This window comes from Pinus tabuliformis, chromosome 7, assembly GCF_031772625.1.
Source record: "Pinus tabuliformis cultivar Carrire ecotype Pingquan chromosome 7, CPIR1, whole genome shotgun sequence".
Classification (NCBI taxonomy): Eukaryota; Viridiplantae; Streptophyta; class Pinopsida; order Pinales; family Pinaceae; genus Pinus; species Pinus tabuliformis.
In genome coordinates, this window is record NC_142293.1 from 641,956,254 (window position 1) to 641,983,247 (window position 26,994).

General features: G+C 35.3%; 1 protein-coding gene across 8 annotated transcripts in view; it reads right to left on the reverse strand.

Annotated features, from left to right (window-relative positions):
* Positions 1–26,994, reverse strand: part of LOC149249086 (uncharacterized) — a 245,136-nt gene that overhangs the window by 13,990 nt on the left and 204,152 nt on the right. For 5 of the 8 annotated variants that reach the window (XM_089458619.1, XM_089458624.1, XM_089458618.1 and 2 more), the window contains 3 exons: positions 11,832–11,879; positions 11,623–11,709; positions 2,804–3,125 (listed from right to left, as the gene is read on the reverse strand). In XM_089458619.1, coding sequence (XP_089314745.1) covers positions 3,053–3,125; positions 11,623–11,709; positions 11,832–11,879 — 208 coding nt within the window. In that variant the 3' untranslated portion in view covers positions 2,804–3,052. Of the gene's footprint in view, positions 1–2,803; positions 3,126–11,622; positions 11,710–11,831; positions 11,880–12,217; positions 12,237–26,994 lie in introns of those variants that run through there. The other 3 variants (XM_089458621.1, XM_089458622.1, XM_089458623.1) reach the window with 2 other exon arrangements.

Sequence of the window (26,994 nt, forward strand, 5' to 3'; positions counted from 1 at the left end):
TGCTTTCAAGCTTACCATGATCTTATAAAATCATTACATACTTTCCCTGCAACACAAAAATACTCTACATGATATGTGTATTGGTTAAAGCAGCATTCAATTATGATGAGAGGAATAACAGTCACAAATTTCAGTCTCAAGACATTCTAAGAATTCTGTGAGCACTCCACTTTGCCCAAAAACACAAGGTTGCAATTTCTCCTCAAACTAATCCTGGAATTTAATTACTGAGATTTCAAGGATGAATGCTTATTTTTTCCAAAGTGCAGGAATCGGTTTCACATCTCAAAAGATAGTTTTGAGGCAGTCATGAATGCTCAACATGATGCATAATGAATTAAATCAACCAGAGTTCTTAATAAGCCAGAGCATCCTTATTATGCAACAATTGAGATCAGGGCAAGTATCACACTTAACGTGTAATAAAAATGAGAGATGTAGTAAGGAAACATTCATTACCTATACTCTGTCTCAATCCTCATAGAAATATATTCCAAGAAAACAATGACATCATTAACGAAACTCAAATGATTAAAGCAATGAAAAAGAACTGTGGAATGAAATTACAAATCTCAAATGATCAAAGCATAGGAAAGAACTGTGAAATGGAATTGCAGAGCTATATTAAATCACACTCACACCATGCATATATCAAATAACATGTAAAGAAATCCTAAGAGGTATGGGGCAACAGACTAGCTAGTAGGCCCAACCACCCAGCTCGTTGCCTTTGCAGCAGTTAAATCACAAGCTCAGAAGCTTTAGAAAAAAAATGAAGACACAAGATAAAATTCGAGAGTATATTAATTCTAAAGTCTTGTTACATAGTTGTTGAGCAACGCAGAGCTGGGCTCCAGTGGTCCCCTCCTGGGATTATCCCACTGGGCACGCAAGCTCTTCCCTCTCCTGCACAACGAAATCAATCTTTGTCTATTCAAAATACGATCTATAGAAATATAACTCTCCCCTTACAACATACAGTCTTTATGTGTTGGAAATAATATTGAGAGGGGGGGGGGGGGGTGAATCAGTATTATCAAATTCTTTTCAATCTATCTTCCTTATTTATACTTTGAATAATTCTTCAAATATTGATCATTACTTTGTATGTCAGTATCATAAAATAATGAGCAGGAACAAGAAAAGAAAATAGTCACACAAAAGAACACCAGATATAAGGTGGAAACCAATGTGGGTGAAAACCACCTGCTGCAATATGTCTCTATCTTCTTTCAATTAGAAACTCCTTTTACAATGATTTTGTACTGGTGCAGTCCTTTACCAGTATGCAGGCTACAACCTGCAGAGAGCTACAACCCTCTCTCGTTCTCCAGCTTCTCCTGGAAGGGAGCTACAACCCCCTTAGCTCTTGTACTAGCCAAGATACTAGTACGTAGGTGCTGGCCTACTGAAGGCTACAACCTTCTCTTTCTTCCAGGGACCACGTTTCATAAATTTTCAGACTGGATCCATGAACATCAATCAATCATCAAGTATATCTGCATCAAACAATCTCCTTTTCCCAATTAGCACTGAATCAAGTAAACACTTCTCTGACAGTTGTACCCAGAACACAGTAACAGTAACCACACACCAAATTATGAACCCAGAATACTGCAGCAATAGACAGAGGCAGCTAGATCATAATTTAAAGATATACGCTACTTCAACAACCTGAAACCTGCGTGCAGATCTATAAAGGATAATTCCTTCCTTCAAATATTCAGACACTAATTAACCCAGATTGTCAGATTTATAGATCAAGCATGCGCCTCATATAACAGATCAAAATCATGCAAAGATACTATTATTCAAGCATAAAGATTATGACCCATCAATAGAACTTATCCTTCTTTATGCGCTAAGGTTCCTCCTTCATTCAGATCCAGATCTGCACCATAACCCAATCACAAATATTTCAGATCTAGCACTTATTAGATATTCAATTTATTCGATGATACTTTGCCAAATGATCTCCTTCCTCTTTTATAGTCTTAGGCCTTCCACAATACCACGGTCCAAAACCATAGGATCAAAAAACTGTTGGACTAATACCATGAACCAATCATGAAAGTGCGTGAGATCAACACTTTTGGATGCAATACCACGAGCCAAAACCATAGGATCAAAAACTATAGGACTAATACCATGAACCAACCATGAAAGTGCGTGAGATCAACACTTTTGGATGCAATACCACGGACCAAAACCATAGGATCAAAAACTGTCGGACTAATACCATGAGCCAACCATGAAAGTGCGTGAACTTTTCTCTTCATGAAAGGGACTTTTCTCTGCATGAAAGTGCGTGAACTTTTCTCTACATGAAATAAACTTTTCTCTGCATAAAAATGCGTGAACTTTTCTCTACATGAAATAAACTTTTCTCTGCATATAAGTGCGTGAACTTTTCTCTTCATGAAAGGGACTTTTCTCTGCATGAAAGTGCGTGAACTTTTCTCTACATGAAATAAACTTTTCTCTGCATAAAAGTGCGTGAACTTTTCTCTACATAAACTTTTCTCTGCATAAAAGTGCGTGAACTTTTCTCTACATGAAATAAACTTTTCTCTGCATATAAGTGCGTGAACTTTTCTCTACATGAAAAAAACTTTTATCTTCATGAAAGAAACTTTTATCTTCATGAAAGTGCGTGAACTTTGCTGCACTATAATTTATCATCTAAGATGAGTGGGTTGCCATCAAGTACAACATATGTATCATAATGCCAACATTATGTTTATAACAACACTGCTCCCCAGCGATTTGGATCAACACATCCAAGTTTAGAATTATGCAACAATTCTGAGCCAAAATAAAGATATTTGAATTGATCTGTGGTTTGCAACAACCGATGTCGAGTCATAAAGTATTCGCCAAAACAGTCATAGGAAGAATAAATTGTTAACAAACTTTGTAATTTATAGAAGGCGATTTTGACCGAATGCTTTGACCATAATTTTATGTGCTATCTGGAAGACCTGGGTGCAAGCAAGGGAACACATCAACATATCGAACACTTTCTCTTCAAAACCCATATGCCCGTTTTCCATCACGACAGCTCGATATATGAAAATCGTGGAGGTGGGAATAGGATTTGTGCTACTGGAACAGGAACTGTATGCCTGCCACAGGAAGAGTCTATTATTAATGATATTTTAAATACTTTCAAATCACTAAACAAGAATAATTCACATAACAATAACACATTACCTCTAAATGCCTCTATAATAGTCCAATAGTGCATAAAAGGATAATAATAGCTAAAAACACCAGGTGTAGACATAAGAGTTACTTCAACAAAAAGTATAAAAATCTAGACAAAATGGAGGCTCAACAAGAGCTCTTCAATTTGAGAATGATGTTGTACTAGTGGTACAATTATGAATACCTCCCTAGTTAAGAGGGAGTGTTGAAAATGTAACTTGTTTTGGTCTTCATAACTGTTGTTATACTCATTTCAATATGTATCATATGTAACAAACAAACTAAGAAAATAAAAAGTTATTATTATTAAAGCATGGGTTTCATGCTTCTTATTGATGGTCTTCTAGGTAAAAGCATGTTCTTCATGCTTCTTAGGTCTTAAGATTTATTGTCACGAGTGAAAAAAATTCAACATCATGTTTATAAGACCTTTCCGGGAAAAATGTAATTGGAAAAAAAATTATTGTTAGTCTAGAAAGTCTAGAGAACTCCAAAAGTTCAAGTCAACCCTGACAGCGTCAAGTCAGCGTAAAGGAGGCAATTCGACCCCCTGGAACAGTTTAACATCATTTGGGAGTCAACAAGAAGTTCAAATCTCAAGGAAAAAGTTCGGTCTATAACTAGGAAACAAGAAGAGCGAAGGTCTAGAAAAAGAAGAAGACTTATTTTTGTGCTATCTCTCTCTCACACATGTGAAAATATAGGGTTTCTGCAGCTACAAAGGAGGCCGAAATTGCATATCCAAGTTGTAGTAGGACGAAGTGCAGTCTCTTGTTGCTGGAAAGAAGAATAGTCTTTCTTGACCTCATTGACCTTGGGAGGAGTTGTCTTGCTCAAGGAAGGTCTTAAGAGAAAGCTGGATTAGGGCTTCTACAGCAGCGACAAGGCTGAAATTGCAGAATGAAGTTGCAGGTTGAAGAAGCAATATTGAAGTTGGTTAGTACTAGATAAAGGAAGGTATGATTCGAAGGGTTGACTTGATACTTAGAGGAGGACTTGGTCTAGGGTTTGGGTCTTTGTTGTCTCATTTGAAGCAGATTCTATAAGAGAAGAGATTTTTGGGTTTTCATCTTGGAGGGGTTTTGCCCTGGCTGAAAGCCTAATTTATGTGTCTTTTGTTGTCATTGTTTTTGTTCTTGATATTTGGTTGATGAAAATATCTAAATAAAGAACACAAGAAGACTAACTAAGTTCACAAGCAAATATTAAGGTTAAATTGGAATTAATAGTTGCCACTTTCAATTTTCCAATAACATGACCCTTGAAAGGCAAACCACTAAACATGTAAACACTTTCATTTGATTATATCGTTATATAAGGTATTGTTATTTAATATAAAAAATAGAAAAACTAAAAAACCAAAATTCACACATAACCCCGACTAGTTAGTAATGTATCCAAAAGAAAAAAAAATGGTTAGTAGCCTAACAATATGCTACCATCTGCACTGGTGAACCACCCCCATCGATAATATTATGAAAGAATTACTTTAATTTATACTCTATTCATTCATAATCTCTTGTGATAAATTCATTAATGGAGGTAGTTAAATAGTACAAATGGTGATATATATGCACGGTGTCTTTCTAAAAAAATTATATATATATAAGGAAACCAGTCAAGTATTTTTCCTCATTTTGAAGATAATATTCGAGGTAAAGTGGTTAGTTACAATTCTAACAACTTAACCCAACAAGGGCATCAAATGAAATCTAATAATATCCACAAGGATAGCTAGCCAGGAGACTTGACTCTATAACCTCCTTGAAATTCATATCACTCAACCATTCAAACTAACCTCTTATATATATATATATATATACAACCATTCAAACTAACCTCTTATATATATATATATATATATATATATATATATATAACCTTGAATCACTTTTCTTCAATATTTATGTTGAAACTTAACTTCGCACTTATTAGATACCTACATTCTTGTTGAGAAATCTAGTGGCAGCTAGATTAGGTGATTTCTCTTACTTTGATAATTGCTTGTGATGTATTTTTACTTAAATTGATTAGCTTCTTCTTTCACTTGATTATTATTAGTGTTCTTATCATCAAACAACTACCAAAATATGAAGATCAATGAGACAAGAGGACACCACATGTAGGCTGCAAGCCAAGGCCAAAACCACTCCTATTGAGAGGAAAACCCAAAAGAATTCTTATCTTCTTATAGAATGTTTAGATGACAAATTCCAAGATCTAAGACCCTTGACAAAGACCCCTCCAAGACCAAGTCAAACTTCTCTGTCTTAATTAACCTTTTCAACAACTTTGACCTAGTTGCTTCTAGCAACTTCGACCCAACAACTTAGACCTAACAACTTCCAACAACTTCGACCTAGCAACTTTGACCTTCTAGCAATTTTGACCTAGCAACAACTTTGACTTCCCAGTAATTTCGACTTCCCCATCAACTTCTTCTGCATATTCATCTTGCCCAACAGTTTCTTCTGCAACTTTGACTTACCCAACAACTTTTGTAATTTCAATCTAACAATTACTTTAGAAACCCTAACACAAGAGAGAGAGAGAGAGGTCCAAAACTTCGATCTTTCTTCTCTCCTTCTCATCCTTGATTTTCGTCCTTTTCTTCTAGTCTTAATGCTTCTTTCTTTTAGAGATCGAACTTACTTTTCATTATGTCCAAATGAGATCAACTTCCTTCTTATATATAGGCTTCTAAGGAGGTCGAATTTTTGCCCATGAGGTTGACTTGATCCTTCTTATAAGCCGACTTGCTTGACAAGGTCTTGGAGGGTCTTTATGACATTTTTGACTCTACAAAAAAATTCTTTACAAGATACAACATGCCCAAAGAGGTCTTACGTGTATGACAATGACTCTTTTGACTTCATAATTCTATGACAAACCTGGAAGCACTCAATGGGTGCTTGACCTATAAGTAAATTTATTTTGAGCATGAAACCCATGCATCAAGAATGACAATTATAAGTTTATTTTCTCTTTAATATCAAATATATAAAATCATGATTACAATAGACATTATGAAGACCAAACCTAATTACACATTTCAACACTCCCTCTTAACTTGGACATTCTCATACTGAAGAATTCTCATAAGAAGAGTCGGATTGGTAAGCCATCTCATAATCTATTAATTCAACTTATCTCATTGCATCTCATCATACCAACCAGCATTGTCACATAGCAAGGCCTTGACTAACAACTCTATCTCTCCACAAGATCAAAGCACAATGATGGCGAGACAATGACTAATAGACACCTTCCATCATTATCTCTCAAGGCACATACCCGATTCAAATGTTCACAAGGTATGTCCTTTTAGGACTATTCATGTCTTAGAATAACACATCCTCAAGGAATTTCCTCTTTGACTACTCTTTCCTATTGGATTCCCTACCACATCCTCAAAGAGTATCAGAATTCAAATGCTTACCCAATCCTTCATTCTTTCTTCATAACATGAAGACAAGAATGATGTGTTTATCTTTCCCTCTCAACTAGGGAGGATATACTCATTCCTATAAAAGGAATATACTCAAACTCCCTCTTAACCAGGGACTTGCCCAAGCTCCCTTGGAGATCATGGTACTATCAATTGCTTGTACGACTCCTTTTTTTTGCATCATGTCATGAATTCCATATTCTTCATCATGGAGCCTTCTTCATCATAACTTCTTTGTAGGGCATCGACCATCTTCTACATCACTTTGTCTTCATAGGGTTGAACCAATAGTCATGTCATCCTTCTCTTCATCGGAAAGTGATCTCTTAGTCCACATCTGGCTTTCCTTCATACAATTACCTCTTCCAAGTCATGTTTCTTTCATGATCTTCCATCCAATCTCATGAGTACAAGTTGTAGGTGACTTTCTACAACCCTCTTTCAGTAGCCCTGTAACAACCCAACCAATGCTTTCAAAAATCAAAATGAACAATAAATCAAAGTTACCTCTTTATGATGGCCTTTCGTCATGACATCAACTTCTTGCAGCATCAACATCCTGCATATGTATGAATCCATCTCCAAGACACATATTACCAAGGTTTTCCTTTTCCATCATACATATTAGGGTCTTCATACCTTCTTTGTGGAGATGTCATAGCTAATCCTCCTAGATATCAGATGTTGATCACTTATCTTATCTTATAGATGCATCTTCCCATGAACTCTTCTTTCATCTTTTTCACATATTGCTTTCCTCGGGATCTTCTTTACATGGTTCTTTCAACATAGGAACCATGATTGTCAACCACCTCATATTCCATATGAGGTCATATTATGTTGATTTCATCTTATCAATATGTAGAAGAGTTCAAGGCACATTGTCTACATGCCTTCATGCATCATTCTAATGGAAGAGATCCTTCTTCTTCGATCATGCTCATGATCTAGAGAATTCATCCATTCTTTTTGCAACTAAATGATGACATGACTTTGTCTATCAAATATATGCATACCTCTTCCTCCTCTTGGTCATTTAGACTTCCTCCTAGCAACTTCCTTTCCTTGCTTGAACATGAAAGTACTTCAACAAACTTGACATGTTGCACATCTTGGTCATAATACCTTACTAGTGGATCCCACACAAGTTGGAATGTGGACTATCTGCGAGGCACTTGCTTTCTTCATAGTAGGGGTGAACCTTCTCATAAAGATTCTAATGGAGGATCTCAATGATCCCCATTCTGCAAATGCTTTTTTCTAATGAAGATGTATGTTGACCTTTCTTTATCTTCTATCTTGCTAGATGACTTTGTCCAACCATATATACTACTACTTAGGGTATCCTTCTATGCTTTCAATGAAGAGGCCATGAGTCACTTCCTTTCTACCATGATGACTGCTTTAACCACATAGACTTCTACTTTGGCTATGTCATGCTTCTCTGATTATGTCATCTTTCTTTTTGCTACAATGAATCCTTATGATGCTTTCTATCATGTAACTAAGTGACGGAGGTTATCCCAGTCAAGTAAAGATCTTTCACTTCCTCCTCCTTTGATTTCTTCTTTTCTGATTCTTCCACTTCTTTAGTAACCTGGGCTTCATTTCTTTCCTTTCTCTTCTTGATGTCCTTCTTGAGTTTAGGACAATTCCTTTTAAACTGCCCATATTCGTTACATTCATAACATTGTATCTTTGACACATCGATCTTCTTCTTTTTCTGAGGATCAAACTTTCCTTTTCTCCTGGCCATGGCAACGTATGCTTGAACTTGTTCATTTGATCCAACATCGCTTTTTGCCTTCAACATAGTTTCTTCAATCTTACATAATGACCAAATTTCACTGAATGGAGTGATTCCCTTCTTTCAATAAATACTTGATACAAATTTACCCCATTCATCAGGTAGTGCATTGAGCACAATGGTGGTCATCTCTTTATCAGACATTATTTCTCCTAGTTCTTGTAGTTGATCTCTTATTTGTGATACCCTCATAAGGTATGAGGCTACCCCTTCTTCCTTTGATACCTTCATTTTGTATAGTTTGGTTCTCAATGATATAACTTCTCCTGCAGTGCTTACAAAAAACAATTCTACCAACTTTTCATAGATATCCTTCGATTTCTCCAACTTTGCTACATAAGGGATGAGGGAATCCTTGATTGATTCTATGAGGATTCTTTGAGCCCTTATTTCCCCTTTCATATACTTCGATAGTGCTTGAGCTTGCTCTTGAGATGGTTTGGAGATTGAACCCTTAACATATTCAATAACTTCATTCTCTATGAGGATCAAATCTATCATCTTTTTCCATGCAAGGAAATTTGATGACCCAACTAGTTTGTTGCTTTCCTTGCAGAATGAAGTCATGTTGATAGCAGATTCAAACATAAATAGAAAATACTTACTTGTCAAGTGAAGATGCTCCTTTTGAAGATGATATCTTCAACTTGATGCCTTCTTGATGATGTTGGTAATTGAATATCCTTTCTTGATGATTTCTTACTTTCTTAAAGATGTCTCCCTTCTTCAAAGGTGACAATGCCTCTTTTTCAAGAGACAAAGATAGCCTTGATTACTTTGATGATGATGGTAATGCTTCTTTTTGCTTCCTTGGATGATGATTGTAGAATGTGTGAGCTTCCCAAGAATGCTTTAAGTGTAGAGTCCTTCTTTGAAAGAGATATGATCTATGAGGTCTTCTTCTTCTACAAAGTGTTGATCTATGTAATGAGATGGGTAGTCCTCTTTAATTCTTCTTAGTTCCTTCCTTCAAGATGATGTGTGGATTGGTCCTTCTTGATGATCTCATTGTGCTCGACCCTTATGTATCCTTCTTCAATTAATGATCTTCAAGATGCCTCTTCTTATTTTGTCACCTTAGATTTGATACCATGTTGAGAAATCTAGATTAGGTGATTTCTCTTACTTTGATAACTACTTGTGATGTATTTTTATTTAACTTTATTAGCTTCTTCTTTCACTTGATTATTACTAATTTTCTTATCATCAAACAACTACCAAACTATGAAGATCAACGAGACAAGAGGACACAAAATGTAGGTTGCAAGCTAGGGCTAAAACCTCTCCTCTTGAGAGGAAAACCCACAAGAATTCTTCTCTTATTATAGAATGTCCAGATAACGAATTCCAAGACCTAAGACCCTTGATAAAGACCCCTCTAAGACCAAGTCAAACTTCTCCTTCTTGATTAACCTTTTCAGCAACTTTGACCTACTGCTTCCAGCAACTTCGACCCAACAACTTCTAGCAACTTCGACCTAACAACTTCCAACAACTTTGACCTAACAACTTTTAGCAACTTCGACCTTCCAACAACTTTGACTTCCCAACAATTTCGACTTTCCCAACAACTTCTTCTACAACTTCGTCTTGCCCAGCAGTTTCTTCTGCAACTTTGACTTGCCCAACAACTTATGTCATTTCAATCCAACAGTTACTTTAGAAATCATAACACAAGAGAGGGAAAGAGGTCCAAAACTTCGATCTTTCTTCTCTTCTTCTTATCCTTGATTTTTGTCCTTTTCTTCTAGTCTTACTGCTTCTTTCTTCTAGAGATCAAACTTTCTTTTCATTGTGTCCAAATGAGGTCGGGTTCCTTCTTAGATATATGATTCTAAGGAGGTTGAATTATTGTCCATGAGGCTAACTTGATCCTTCTTATAGGTTGACTTGCTTGACAAGGTCTTGGAGGGTCTTTATGAAATTTTTTACTCTACAAAAGCTTTCTTTACAAGATACAACATGCCCAAAGGGGTCTTATATGTATGACAATGACTCTTTTGACTTCATAGTTCTATGACAAACCTAGAAGCACTCAATGGGTGCTTGAACTATAAAGAAATTTATCTTGAGCATGAAACCCATGCATCAAGAATGACAATAATAAATTTATTTTCTCTTTAATATCAAATATATAAAATCATGATTACTCTAAACATTATGAAGACCGAACCTAGTTACACATTTCAACAATTTTTCCATGGCTTCAAAGGTATCAACCATCCTATTTATTATCGCAAGGTCCTATGATCCGCGAAAAAGACCAAATCGACTATTCTACAAGCCTCAAGTTAACAATTACTTCACATCTTTGTACCCAATCAAGAAGGGACAAAGCCTAATCATATAGGGATAGGGTCATTTTGTCGAGATAGGAATCCAACTAAAATATGTAGAAAAAACTAAAAGGAAAAAGAAAAAATAATAATAGGCTTCAGTGGCAATGTTCTTCAAGGTTGCGACTCCAATTATTGATCTTTATCAAGGAATTATGGTGTTGTCTCGTAGGCAACTTTCTCCCAAATTTATGGTAATGTTTCGTTTGTATTAGACCATTACTTTCACCAATCTTTTTGTCAAAATATTATTTTAGTATATCATCAACTAATTTGAAAATTTCGAAGTTTATATTTTCCATTTAGAACACCCTATTCTCCATGGTCTCTATCCCAAATTTATGGTAATGTTTTGTCTGTATTAGACCATTACCTTCACCAATCTTTTTATCAAAGTATTATGTTAGTATATCATCAACTAATTTGAAATTTTCAAAGTTTATATGTCATTTGGAACGCCCTATTCTCCATGGTTTCTATTGCCCATGACAAAGTCTCTTTAAACTTTTAAAGTGCTTTATTCAAAATCGGACATTATAATCTTTAACAATATTTTTATAGATAAAATTGAATTGGAAAGTGATTAGATTATCTGTAATGGATAGAATAAGTGACTACAATGTGTAAGATGATCAAATTTAATCCCAATTAAATTGGATTCAATTTCTGGCACATGAAATTTAATGATGAATACCATGATAAATATATTTAGGAAATGCAGATCAAAACTGAAATAAAACCACGTAAGACAACATCTTTAAGCTTAACACTACTTTTACTCGAAATACTTATAATAGTGCAAGCTTTGATAGGAATAAGCAAACCATTTGGGGAAGAGTCGTCCCTTGAGCTCTATAAGCAAAGCAAAGATTCCATAGCATATGATGCACAAGAGTGCCAAGCCAAAGTACCTGCAGAAAAATGTTTTACGTTTGAAAAGTTAGTAGCTATAAACACTTGAAGCTTTCTAATGTTAATAAGTAAAAGATGAAAAAGTTGTCATTATAACTGCAAACATATTTAAGATAAATACCATAATGGAGCCAATGGCTTTGCGAGCTCAAGAAATGGATATGGCCACCTAAAACCAACAAGAACACATTGTTTTATTAGTAATGTCATAAAAAACCATTAAAAAACACACATATATGTATATATCACCCTCCACACTATCGAACCAATCCATCAATGAAATTACTAAAGGATTACCCATATATATATATTAAAGTGTGAATGGATGAAATACACATTTTGAGGAAACTGGTCAAGTATTTCTTCCCCTAGACCCAAGGCATGCACTTACTAGATACCTACATTCTTTCCATGGCTCAAAAGGTATCCATCATCTTATTTATTATCGCAAGGTCTATATGACCCAAGGAAAAGATCCAAATCGATTAATTACGAGGCCTCAAGTTAATGATATGGATATGGTCACCTAAAACCAACAAGAACATTGTTTTATTAGTAATGTCATAAAAAAAATATGGAAAGAAGAAAGCACAATTTCACCTAATTCCTTTGTCTAGGATCACATCAACAAACATAGGTTCATTCAAATTTGTTATTCTACCCTTATTGAAAGGATCACTGAAGCACCACCAAGATGTTAAAAAAATGTCTTCACCCTCCAACACCAATAGAAACCTCATTAAATCTGTAAGGATCCTAATGATCCCATTATATCACAGGGTATTTATAAAATAGCATGTTCTTGGGATTCAACATACATTGGGCAAACTAAACATTTTGTTCATGCTAGGTTAAAAACACACATAGCTGATCTACAGCATAATAGAGTCCAACAGTCAATCTTAGCCAAACATTTTCTTCGAACTAAACCTCTAGGATGTCAGAAAAGGTGAACATAAAACTTTCACCCTTCAACATCTATAAGGACCTCCCCATGTTTGTGAAGGATTATTAGGGACCCCTTATATAACAAGGCATTTATGAAATACCATCACATAGTTTAAGATAACAATAAATTCCAAAAAACAAATTGAGCCAAACACTCAAAAGTAAACATCACCTATCTACAAAAAACACTAAACTGACTGCAAAACTTGACCGACATTCTAAAGGACTCATTCCTTGAGATAGAAAAGAGACCCAAAAACTTATATACATGATGGCATAAAATTAAACGATAACTAGGAACTCATTATCAATGTTATCAAGGAACCAGAAATGAATTCGCTAAACTTTGAGCATTCTATCCCCACAATGATTACAATTTAAATATATCAATTTTAAGCTTGATAATATCTTAACACAACATAATTTCAAAACTTACTCTTTTTAAGCTTAAGAAAACAATATAGTCTAAAGATTTAAATATTCTTATTAAAATTGATAAAATAACATAATATTGAAAAATTCACATTTCCTCTTTAAGTTTAAGAAAGAAGGATAATCTTTAATTTTCATCCAGGCCAATTCAATCCTATAAAATTTTACTCTCTTAATTTTATAGCTGTCCCCTACTTTGTGTGGGAAAAATAAAAAAATCCTTGAACATCTTAAAACAAGATGATCACAAACCTTACTCTTTTTAAGCTCAAGAAAACAATATAATTGTAAAAACTTTACATACTGTTAAACTCAAGACAACAACATAATTGTAAAAACTTTACATAGTCCTCTTAAACAGATTGAGCCAAACACTCACTCAAAAGTAAACATCACCTATCTACCAAAAACACTAAACTGACTGCAAAACTTGACCGGCATTCTAAAGGACTCATTCCTTGAGATAGAAAAGAGACCCAAAAACTTATATACATGATGGCATAAAATTAAACGATAACTAGGAACTCATTATCAATGTTATCAAGGAACCAAAAATGACTTCGCTAAACTTTGAGCATTCTATCCCCACAATGATTACAATTTAAATATATCAATTTTAAACTTGATAATATCTTAACACAACATAATTTCAAAACTTACCCTTTTTAAGCTTAAGAAAACAATATAGTCTAAAGATTTAAATATTCTTATTAAAATTGATAAAATAACATAATATTGAAAAATTCACATTTCCTCTTTAAGTTTAAGAAAGAAGGATAATCTTTAATTTTCATCCAGGCCAATTCAATCCTATAAAATTTTACTCTCTTAATTTTATAGCCGTCCCCTACTTTGTGTGGGAAAAATAAAAAGATCCTTCAACATCTTAAAACAAGATGATCACAAAACTTACTCTTTTTAAGCTCAAGAAAACAACATAATTGTAAAAACTTTACATACTATTAAACTCAAGACAACAACATAATTGTAAAAACTTTACATACTCCTCCTAAACTCAAGAAAGGGACATTGTCTTTAATTTCAATAAGGAGAATCGATTCCTCTAGAATTTTTCTCGTAACTTTAGAACTCCTTAAGATTTACATATTCCTATTAAACTTAACAAAACAACATAGTTTTAAAGAATTTACATACTCCTTTTAAGTCCAAGAAAGCAACATAATCTTTAATTTTCATTAATGACAATTGAATCCTATAAATTTTCTCTATTAACTTTAGGACCCTCCCCTCATTTGTGTGGTAAAAATATAAAAATCCTTAATAGTACTCCTTTCACGTACCTTTTTGCATGCACATGAAAAATAAGTTTTTGTCCGGTAATAATAAAATAATTCTTAATCATAACCATTTGACATACTTTCCTAAATACCATGAAAAATAAGTTGTATGCACCTAACAATTGTGCATTTTGGAATTGTTTCATATATAAATCAATAACCAACATCATCATTTCTCTCATCCTTATCTTAAAAACCAAATTTTCCATCAAATCAAAAGAGCCATGGAAATTTCTTTTGTAGGGGAGAAGGACAAATTCGTGGTGATATACCTTGACAATATTACAGTATTCTCAAAAAATGAAGAGGATCACCTTTTACATTTAAAATTGACTTTCGAGAAGTGCAGAAGGTACGACTTCTCTCTAAATCCCAAGAAATATCAATTCGCGCTAAGTGAAGGGAGACTGCTGGGACATATTGTATCACATGAGGGCGTGAAGATAGACCCGAGAAGAGTTGAAGGCATCAGTCACATTCCACTTCCCAAAAATGAAAAGGAAGTCCAAGCTTTCTTAGGAAGAATAAATTTCTTGAGAAGATTCATCCCAAATTATGCAGAGATAGTCAAGGCATCACTGATATGCTTAGAAAGGCTTAATCTATAAAGTACAAAACTAACTTAATCTTTAAACTACATTTACATTAGCATACTTAACCAATAGACTTTCTTCCAGCTTAACAAAAAATAGGCATTCCTAAACTAAAACTTGAACCCTAATTTAGAAACGCACACATTTCCAAACATACATCATTGTAAACTCATTGAGCTGGCATATTCTTCCAATTATCAACCATTATTATCCCCATGCATTGCATGCCTTTCTCCATTCCTCATGACCCTAAGAGTCATGCATTGACTCTAAACATTATCCAAAATAAAAAATTACAAGCAACAGAAGCATTTTCAGAAAAATCAAGAAATTGTAATTAGAAATGGAAGATCAAAGCTAAGTCACAAGGTTGCCCAGGTCTGAACGTTAAGGTTAGATGAATTTCAAAGGTCAAGGTAAAATTAACCAAACTTTTGTACAAATTCAGCCCCATTTGTAAGGGATATTCAGCAGACCATCAAATGTGGTTCCAGATCACTACAATGCCAAGTTGAAATGACATGAATCTGGAATGAATCTGAAACTCATTGGAGTTTATGTCATTACAACATTAGGTATCAACCCATTCAAAGCTTCTTGAAATGTAACGTGGATCACAATCTCCCAAGGCATGAGCTCACATAATCAAAGCCTCTTATTCCCAAGTATTTGAAGGGTTTCATTGCTATCAAACTCACTCAAAGCATTTGATGCATAAATGCATATAAAATTGAAAACAAGTAAATGTAAATAAGGTACATTAATTGTTGGTTTAAAATCTTTACAGGAAAGCAATGCATGCAGCACATCTAGATTCTTTATAAAACAGAGAAGTAAACAATAGCATTCATGCACAGTACTCAGAGATTTACCCTGGAAAATCTTAACCAGGAAAACTAGCAAATGCTTAGAGCTGCATAGAGCTGCATCTCTAACTCTCATTGTATTAACTTCACCATTAATATACAATATATAGGATTCTGCCACCAGCGACATCCAAAACCCTAATTTGTTAACCCAGATTAGATTCTTTAACTAGAGTACATTACAATGGGCTAAAAACACCAAAAACAGACCAAAAACAGCCCCTGAATCCTTGAGAGAGGGGAGCTGTTGAAGTCCTCCCAAGACCTCCCCTTGCTCCTAGCACAACGTACAATACATGAGGCTAATCATTGAAAAATATAGCACATACCAAACAATAACTTTGGACAAATTCATTGAATATTAACCCATATAAAATATATATCAGTTATTTGAGGATTGAGAGTTGAATCACCATTGTTAATTGTGTGTTGGATGATTTGGATTCTCTCGCCAAAAATGTATGTACTGATCCAAATGATAGACACACCTTGTCAGAATCCTTCACTGCATCGTTTTGTGGAGTTCGCATAATATTCATCAATTTGGTTTTGAAATGTTTACATTCTCACCCACCCATGCATGAACTCAAACCCCAAATTAAACTTATTAACTCTTATTATGCGATAGCTCCAAATTAAAATTTGATTACATGATATATTGTATCACAATATAAATTATATATTGGCTCTCCCTTGACAGACTATGGTAGTGTCAGATAGGGTCGACACTAGCCATGCGTGCAAGTTACTCAAGCCCCCTTCGTGCCCTGATATGGTCGACTCATGTTTGGTTATTTCTCAGCAGTGTGCTTCCGTATATGTGGCAGTGGCTTCCCTATGCAACTCCTCTCTTGACTGATTTGTGCATCATTTCTCACCCTTGTAGCTCCATTCATAGCTTGGCGGGTTTTCCTTTAGTGATGGTTGTGTCTTCCTCTCTTGGTGTCTCTAGAGCTCGTATGCCTAGCAATATCTGACTGCTAGTGGAGGCCTGCTTGGATTCTGGTTTAAGATTTGACCCTCTTCCTTCCAATGGTATCTTTGGGAAGGCCTCTTTTAAAGATGTTGTGCAGAATGTTCCTTGTTCACCTTCTTGTTTATTGGTTCAGGAGGTTAAGACACTCTCAATTCCAATTGTGAAAGATATTGTAACTAAGGTGGCTCATTACAATACAAGTCCACTTGTTTTCCATTTGAATGGTCTTTGGCCACATCTTGTCGATATACATAAATGGGTTTTAGACCTCTGACAACATGAGTTAAAGCACAAGCATTCATTCACCCCTGTGCAAAGGGGTTCTTCATCGTGGTGTTTGATCTAGTTGAAGAGAGAGATTTCATGTTAAAATTGGGTCCTTGATTTTGGGGGAAATCTAGAATATGCTTGAAATGTGGGACTCCATCATTTGATCAAATGACAGATACTTTGTCCTTGGCTCCAGTTTAGGTTAGACTTCCAAATCCACCTTTGCAACTTTGGGGTTTACCCTCTTTGAGCTATTGTTAATGCTCTTGGCAAATTCCACTACAAAAGTGAGGAAACTAAGAACCACAACATCACTACATTGCTCAAATCTATGTGGAAATGGACTTCAACAAAGGGTTTCCAATTGAAATAAACATGATAGGTGAAAACCTCTCCGAATATCAAAGGTTGGATTATACAAATGTCTATTTTCAACGCAGAGTTTGTTACAAAATAAGACTTTTGACAACACATTGTCGAAATGGCAAAGACAATCAAGGAAGAATAAAAGATAGTCAACCTAGAGGGTTGGCACCAAGCAAAACATCAAGTGATTAGCAAGATTTTTTCCCAGTGAAATTGACCTCCCTTCTAATGAGTATGATGTGGAACCACAAGAATGTTCGAAACTTCACTAAACTGGTGGGGTGGGGGTTGAATCAGTTTAGTACACTCATGGACATAAATTTCTTTTCTTTTAACTGATTAACTGGACTATTAAATGAGCAGCTTAACACATTATGCTAAGTAATCTGAGCCTTTATTGAACTTTGACCCCTAGGATCCTATGCATGGGGATTTGTCAATGCCTTGGGAAACATGAAATGTTGGGAAATGTGAGACTGCCATGTCGAGAATTGTAACATGAGAATGATATACCAAGACTAGAGGATGCATACAAACTCAATAAAGATGACAATGTGGGAATGACATAGATGCACTCAAGACATGGAAGACATGGGCTAGATTGGCCCTACAAAGTCCAATCAACCCTACAAAACCAATGGCTCCTCTAAAGCATGAGTGCAGGTAGGTCCATCCTAAGCCCTCCAGTCCTATACAAGACAAAAGGACCTAAGAGTGGAGTCTAACATGACTGGTAATGGCAGACCATAATAGGTCTAGGATACCATAAATGATAATGCATAGTCTCCACATGATCTACAAGGCTTTGACTTGCATTCTTTGGGCTTACAACAGTGCTACCAAATGAAAATGTGCATATATATTGTAATGATCCTAATAGGAATACAAGTGATAAAAAGCAAATAATACATGCAACAAATTACAAAAACGAAATATTCAGCAAACACCAATATAAAAGCTACAAATGGAGAACTTCTGAGCCATTTTATTATATTTCTGCAAGTCAAATACAATATATGATGGAATGGTGCACCTAGGCTTGTCTGAAAGGACAAGAAAGACCAAACTCGGGTAGGAAAATGGTTGAGCTGAAGTTTACCCAGCTATTGCACCAATCTGCACTGCGCTGCCCAAAAATTGTTGCTCTACTAAAGTTCAAATGGTTGGAAGGTGCACAGAAACTGCCCATAAATTTATATGCTTTTAACCCCAAAATCCTTGACCAAAACCCACAAAAACTCAGAAATGGTTTGGATCGATTTGGACTTCCCAAAAACGACCACCAAAAGCACTATTCAATCCCCAAGGATTTTACACTGTTTGCTGCAAATATACGGCTTAAAACGCCACCTCCGGTGCTTAGAAAATTATGAAACTTTATATTTGGGATTGTTGTCGCACAGATTGTCACGACAACACTTAGACCAGGGGTTGTCACCCTGATCCCCGATCTCTTCGTTTAAGCCTGTCTCCCGCAGCTAAAGGGGGTAGACCCTATGGGACAATGGATGACCAACTGTGGACCAGTTGGGTTGGGAGACACGAGGGAAAACAAGCACTTATTTGATTTTATTAAGTTAATAGACCAGTGCCTTATGGAGTTAATGACAGAATAATTGTTTATCAAATACTGCAGAAATATGAACTCATTAACAATCATTTACCATCAAATAACCCAAACAAAGATTAATTTTGCCAAATGCGAGATAATCGATAAATGCTCAATGGCTTAACAATATTCCAGCAATTAAAATTCAAAAGATTGAATGCTTTAAATAACCACGTAATTTTAAATGCTAACCAGTTATCACTTTCATATAGTTAATCTTCAAATGAACATTTAAGCATGTTTAACCACATAAATAAATAATAAATCTTAATCTCACATCAAAATTTTAGCCTTAGCAGAAAAAGATATATTGCAAACATGACAAATCCTTGAGCCAAGACTGAATCTGGCAAAATATTTCAAACTTTTTTGTATTTTTATATTTTCAAATAAAACAAAACAAAGCTAAGCAAAAGCTAAAATTTAATTAGATGAAACATAAATTTAAAAATAAATAAATAAATCTCAACTATAGAACAAAATAAAAAGTCTAAAGATTACTTTTTATGCCTTTTGTGAATTTTTTTTTTTTTTTTTTTTTAAAAGTAAAACAAAACTAACCACTAAACTAAAAAAAAAAACTCAAATTTATTTAATTTTTTTTATGATTTTTATATTTTATGGTTCTAACTTTAAACAAAATTAAAACTAAATTTAGAAAATTCTAAATCCTAAACCAGAATCTAATTTATAAGAACCTTTTATTATTATTATATTTTTATTTTTATTTTTATTTTTATTTATTAAAAAAATAAAAAATAAAACTAAACTAAACTTTCTAAATGTCAAAACTATATCTAAAAACTAACACTTGAAATATTAAACACACCTCTCATAAAAAATATACGCAAATGTAAAATGTTCTAACTATGCTAACATTAAGCTTCACTTACTCATAATAAAAAAGGAAAAATCGAAATCTTCTGCAGGCTTGTGTACAGGAAAGCAGCGACGGCGGATCGAGCTACGGATGGGAGGAGGAAGGCTCCACGGATGGGTTAGCAGGCACAAGGGAAAGAGCGACAGAGTTTGGGGATGCTACGGGCAGATGTGAAATGGATTTTGCGTGAGGGATACATGCAGGAATAGCTACGTAAGGGAGGAAATGGATGTAGCAGCGTTGTTGAGACCAGGTTGATGCCCGTAGAGGGAAGTCGACGTGAGGAGAAAGGGCACACGAGCAACGATTTTGTCTGCAGGTTTGGCAGAGCATGAAGAGAACTGCAGTGAGGGCAGGAAATGCTTCACGCAGGAGGCATCAAGTGGATGACAACGGCAGCTTGGAGCAATGTTGGAAGAAACAAGCACTGTAGGACGACAACACTGTGAGGGCAAGGAGAGACCACACGCAGCAGGAGAGGAGTTTGCGGATCGATGGAGGAGAAAGGGTTGGAAAGAAAATTGCGTGGGGAAGATGGAAGATGCACAATGAGAATGGCGGAGAAGAGGGGATAAGCCGGATGAGAACTGCGTGCAAATCTGGCAGCAAATGAAAGGATTTTTGTTTTTGCAGGCTCTGGAGCAGCGTGGAAAAATTTGGAGCAGACAGCAGGGCTGGGGCTCTAAACGAAATTTTGAAATGTACGCCGAAATCCCACCAGGCAACCAGCAATTAAAGGAAATACTTTCCAGAGACCCTGATAAAATAACTTGAGCCACTTATCTTTGGTTTTGTTGATGAAACCCTCTCAAAAGACTTCCAGATCTAAAAGTAACAGAAGTTGAAACCCTTGGACAGCCAAAACAGTAACCCTGCAAAAATTGGTTGTGAGGCCAGATCTTACCCCCAGGGCCTAGATCTGGCTTCCAACAAGAAATCTCTTCCTGCAATCTGCAAAAACAGGAAAACCAGAGGCAAAATATACAAGGACAAAACCCAAAATTTAACTAAATAATTACAGCTTTATGACTCTACAATAGCCAGATTTGTCAGTAATCCACTAAAATATTTTCAGAACTTTAGATTTACTATGAGGCACTTCAGAAAACTTCTCATGCATTCAAAAGATAAATTAAAATGATAGACCCAGAATTAAAACTGGTTGGGCTCTTCAAGAAAATGCTTTGCGGGAGTTGGTTGGTTCAGCCGAGAACTTCCCCAAACGCCCACTGATCTTCTCAATCTAGATTTCCTGCACAGCTCACTTCAACCATCAATAAAGAGGGAAAAAACAGTACTAAATTCCAGATCCAATGGAGATACCTGCCATTACTTCAGAAATTCTATTACCATTCAAACCCTAGTAAGTGAACAAGATACCTGTGTTCAACATCACTCTACATCAAGCTATTACCAATGGCTGAAAACAGAATTATGTAGAAAATAAAGCAGCTTACAGCACTTTAGGAGAGTAACACCAGCAAGATTTCAACCCCAAAGTCTTTCTTTATTTGCACAAAAAAAGGTTTACAAGAAAGCTTTCTTCAACACAAGACTCACAGATCAAATCTGATCTCAAATGACCCCTAGCACCCTATTTAAGGAAAAATTCCCAACGGCTAGTTCGAGTGATCCATGTCAAAATGATCTCGACCGTCGATGAGGATCAAAATCTAATTCAATCTCATCCGTCGAAATTTTAAATGAATTTTAATATATTAAAAAATTAAAACTCGCATTTATTTTCTCAAAACTTTGACTTGTTATTATTTTATTATTATTATTATTTTTAATTATTTATTTATTATTTTTAATTTATTTTTTAAATTTTAATTTATTTTTTATTTTTTTTAATTATTTTTTTTATTTTTATTTATTTATTTTTTAGTTATTTTTAATTTTTTAATTTTTTTATTATTTATATCTTTTACTTTTTATTTTTTTTTATTTTTTATTTTTGGATCCTGGAACTTAGCCCTTTGGAAAAGATCACCTAACCTAAGACTTAGGACTTATGAGGGGATTAAAACATTTTCTAATCCTCAAAACACTTTACATCATGACTTTTACAATTTTACATCTCAAGGGAGAAAACCCATTTGACATAGACCCTCATAGACCACCCAGTTCTGCGACCAAATATAATCTAGCAGATCAACGCACTAGGATTCCCCCAAGATTCTAATGACAAAATTCATTCCAGCTTTGGGGTTAGGCTGAAGGAAAACTCTGCCGATCATGGATTGGTGAGACAAAAAACCTTCCGGAACGTAGATTATCACTAGAAAATTAGGTCCACCTAGGCAATTTACATACATGACTCAGATCTACTAAGATTATTTACAATTTACACATGCAGACTGGGTTTACAACATAACATGATCAGGTCGATGATGACTGTCGAATGGCACAGACACGTCGATCAAGCGCTATCCCTTTTGCGAAGAAAAGGGGGTGTACTGCTATGGGTAGTTGACACGTAGTGGTCAACATCTGGCTCCGCTTGGGGACACGTTGCTGCACTGTAGGAATGTGAGAATCCAAAATCTACATCCATGCAACACACAACAAAGTATAAGTAGCATCCATCCAAAAAATCATCATATAACATTAAGTACAGGAAAGATATAAGCTCTTCATTTATTAACTAGTCTAACAACATGAAAAAGTAAATCTAATCCTAAAACAAAAATGAAAATGCTGAAAAAAACAACGAGTAGGGTTAGAAATACAGAGGATGCCCCATGGCATCAGATGTGTTCAATATAGTGTCTACTGAGCATTTGCCTGCTTTCAGGCAAATCTGTCGGCTGCTTCTCGGATGTGCCATGTCCAATTCTGCATACCGTAGGACTTTTCCCTATCCGAAAATCAAGCTGCTCGCGACCGTCTAATGCATCAAATCTTTTTCTCATTTTCTTTTTCTTGCGCTTTTTCTTCGTGGCAAGCTGTATCACTGATGACGTGGAACTTTCTGCTTCAAAACTCTCAGATGAAGTATGTAAGATATGTGTGACATGTCTTTCTTCATTTTGCATCTGCCTTGTCAAGGATGATGGATCAATCCCACAAGTGCCATGAGTTATAACTTGATCTTCAATGACTGGTGGATTAATTGTGTGAGCATCAATCTGATTATTAATTTCCCTTTTATCCAGGTCACCTTCAATTATTCACTTTTCAATGGAACAAAGGATCTCATAATAAGATGGAGCTTGCTGTAACAGATAAGGAGGCTCCTGATGTATTGACGTTCCCTGGTTTCTTTCATCCTCTGACAGCTGTTGAAATTTTTGAACCTGCATTGTAATGGCATCCATCTGACTAGAGTGTTCAACCTTCATAGCACTGATTTCCCTGGCATGGTATTCTTCCATGGTCAATAACTTATTTTGCATAGAATTAATTTCCCTATCATGATTAGCTTTCATGGTCGTCATATTTTCCTCTAAGCCTGATAACTTGCTTTGCATAAAGCTAATTTCTGTGTCATGATTAGTCTTCATGGCCTCAATTTCCTTAGCATGCTGATTTTGCATGTCAATTATGTAATCAGAGTGTTTAATTTTCATGATCTCCATCTCCTTATTATATTTTTCTAGGTGGGTGCATAAAGTTCTCACATCATTGGCGTAATTAGTTTGATTGATCTCTATATTTTTTACCCGCCGCATTAGTTCTTGTATAATTTGCTTCTGATCTTCCTTTTCATTGTCAACACTGTTTTTACAATTTGTCCCTGCTTTTCCACTATCATGGATTTGATCTGCAATGGTACAGGTGGATGGCACATTCTGATATGAAGAATTGTCTTGAAATCTTTCATCAATAGCTGGACCTTTTACAAGATTACTTTCATTCTATTGCACAATTTTAGGGACACAAGGCAAGCTATCTGGATCACCATATCTATCTTTAAAAGCATCGATAATGTCTTGTAAAGAAGTGAAAGAATCTTCAGGACAATTATTAAACCAGTTCAAAGCATCACCCTTTAAAGAACGGACAAATAGACGCATTTTGACATCTTCATGATTATACTTAGGAAATCTACAATACATGATCATTATACAAGTAAACCTGCCTAGATGCTTTTTAACAGCAACTGAATCACCACCCGAGAACAAAGGTAATTTAGAAATGGCCACTTCCGAAACATCATGGAGATTATCAGTAAAATGACATGGTTTAAACGAATAATCCATGATGAATAACGAGGGACCAAATGGATGATAGAAAGAGATCTATGCTCAAGAAAATTAAGAGATGAAAGAAGTGGAGTCGCCACTTGAACAATGAATCTAATTCTTGAGCTAAGCTTTAATTTAATTTTAGATTTTTGTTTTAGTTTAGAGATTTTCATTTTGTTTGCTTTTTAGATTTTAGATTTTAAAATTAAAGTTTAGTTTTAGTTTTTGATTTATTAGATTTTATTTTTATCTTTAAAATAAATCAAAAAAGCAAAATTTGTTTTCTTCATTGTTATTTATGTAACATGGTTAGGTTTTAGCTGTTAGTTTAGTTTAGTTTAATTTTTATTTTTAATTTAGTTTTGGTTTTTGTTTCAATATCAAAAAGCTAAAAAAAATAATAATAATAATAATAAATTAAAAATTAAAAATAAATAAAAATTAAAAATAAAAGATTTTAGTTTTAATGCTATGGTTTGTTTTTTATTTTAGACTTATTTAAGTTTAAATTTTGATTAAAAAAATATATAAAATAAAAAATAAAAAAAGTTCCCAAAAACATAAAAAAGGTAATCCTTAGGCCTTTTTGTTTTATAGTTTAGATTTAAATTTTATTTATTTAGGCTTTAGTTTTAATGATGAGAAATTTTTACTTTGGTTTGGTTTTGTCAATATCAAAAAATATAAAAAATCCAGAAGTCTGATTTTTGTTTAGATTTAAATTAGATTAGACTTTGATTTTATTAAGTTAGATCTTAGTTTTTAGAATTAGATTTTTTTTAATATATTTTAATTTTCATCTAGTTTAGAATTAGTCATTTTTCTTTCAGTTTTATTTCATTTAAAAATATAAAAATATATAAAATGAAAAAATATATAAAATATATATAAAAGGTCCCTTTAGTTTAGTTTAGATTAGATCTCAATTTTATTAGGACTTTAATTTTGTTTTAAACTTTTAAATTAAAATTGAAAGAAAAGTTTTTCGTGATATTTGATATGGCTAAATGTGCTCAAATTTTCTTCCGAAGACTAGCTAGTCAACATTTAAAATTGCATGGTTATATAAAGCATTTAATCTTTTAGATTTTAAATTGCTGGATCATCGTTAAAGCATTGTGAATTTACTGGATATCTTGCATTGCTTGGGTTATTTGATAAATGATTGTTTTACATGGTTCATATTCCTACAACATCTAATAAATAATCATTTAATTATTAACTACATAAGGCACTGGTCCATTAAATTTATAAAATCAATCAGGTGCTAAATTGCCTTGTTGTGTCTCCCAACCCAACTGATCTACAGTTGGTCTTCCTTCATCCCATAGGGTCTACCCCTCTTAGCCTCGGGAGACGGCTTAAACGGAGAGATCGGGGATCAGAGTGACAGCCCCCGGTCTGAGCATTGTCGTGACAATCTGTGCGACAACAGGGATCCTTGTCAAAAACCTAGAAAGGATTTTAGCTGGTTTAGACTTCTGATTTTTGAACCCCTCAGAGCCTCAACTCAGCTCTAGCTGCCAATTTCGACTTGCTGGAAATTGCCTGTAAATCCACCAGAAAACTTCTCCAAAATGGTGAGTTCACCCGTGCTATCCAATCCTTAACTCCCTGGATGATCTCTTGGCCCAACTCAGCTTCTCCCAAATACCACGAAAATCTGTTGTGTGGCCTCTGCGCTGTCCCCCAGCCTAGTAGTTCGAATTGCTGGAATGCTCGCTGTAAAACTCAGCAAGAACACTGGTCTAATGTCGCTACCTCAGCTCCCCAACTCCTAGAAAATCAATCAGATCTCTGCTTGCCTCAATCTCCCTCTGCATGTTTCCTGGCTACCCAGAAATACGCACTCCTTGCTCTGCGTTGGTTGGTGGTGCTATGTCACTGCCCCGGAACTCCTGAAATCCTTGTAGAACTGCCTCTCTAGGGCGGTCACGGATGGTCCCCCGAAGTAGTAGTTGAATCTCCCGCTTGAGAGATTCATGGCTAAACAATCGGTTGACTCAGCTAAACAATAGAGTGAACAGTCAAGTGATTTTGTTTGCAAGATGTATGAATGAATCCCAAAATGAGAGTTGCTCCCTCCTTATAACTCCTTGGGCCTCCCTTGCCTCATGTGGGCCCTTCCATCCACCTATTTGACTTTCCCTCCAAGCTATTTGAATGGGCCAATTTGAATTCCCACGTGGGTGGCCCCCAAATTAAGTCGAATTGCATCCTAAGTCCCTAAGTCAAAAATGATGGGTTCTCTTCCTTGGCCAAAATTGTGCAAAATTGTGTAGCAACACCCTGTTACAAATGTGTTTGATAAGGGAAATGGCAGTCCTCCCCTCCCAAATGTTGCTTGCCTTCAAGCAGCCTCAAAGATGGGTGCTCCAGCCTCCAATATGTGCTCACCCTCCCAGGTGGCATCCTCATCCGACAAGTTCTTCCAATGCTCCAAAAATAGCTTGTCCTCAAGCAATGCCTGAACGAGCATCCTCTCTAACTGTTGCTCCCCACTGTCACTGCAACATGTGCCAGGGTCCCAGATGTGCCACTGAATTGTTCCTAACCTCAGCACTATCCTGATATGGAAGAATCCTTCAATACCAAGATCCCAGGCCATCCTGTCCAACATGAAGCTCCTCTCGCTCCACTCACTATCCTGCCCGGTGCAAGTACCAGAAGTACTTTGCTCCATAAGTGACTCGCTAAAGCCCAATGGAAGATTTGTATGATCTCCCCCTGCAATAGTCGGCACATACCTAAAGGTTATTGAGTTGTGAAGAGCTGTGATGCCCCAGTTCCCTGCTAGTCCCAGAGTGGTGCCACCATGCTGACGCTACGCTACTCTAACTATGTCATACTCCCCAT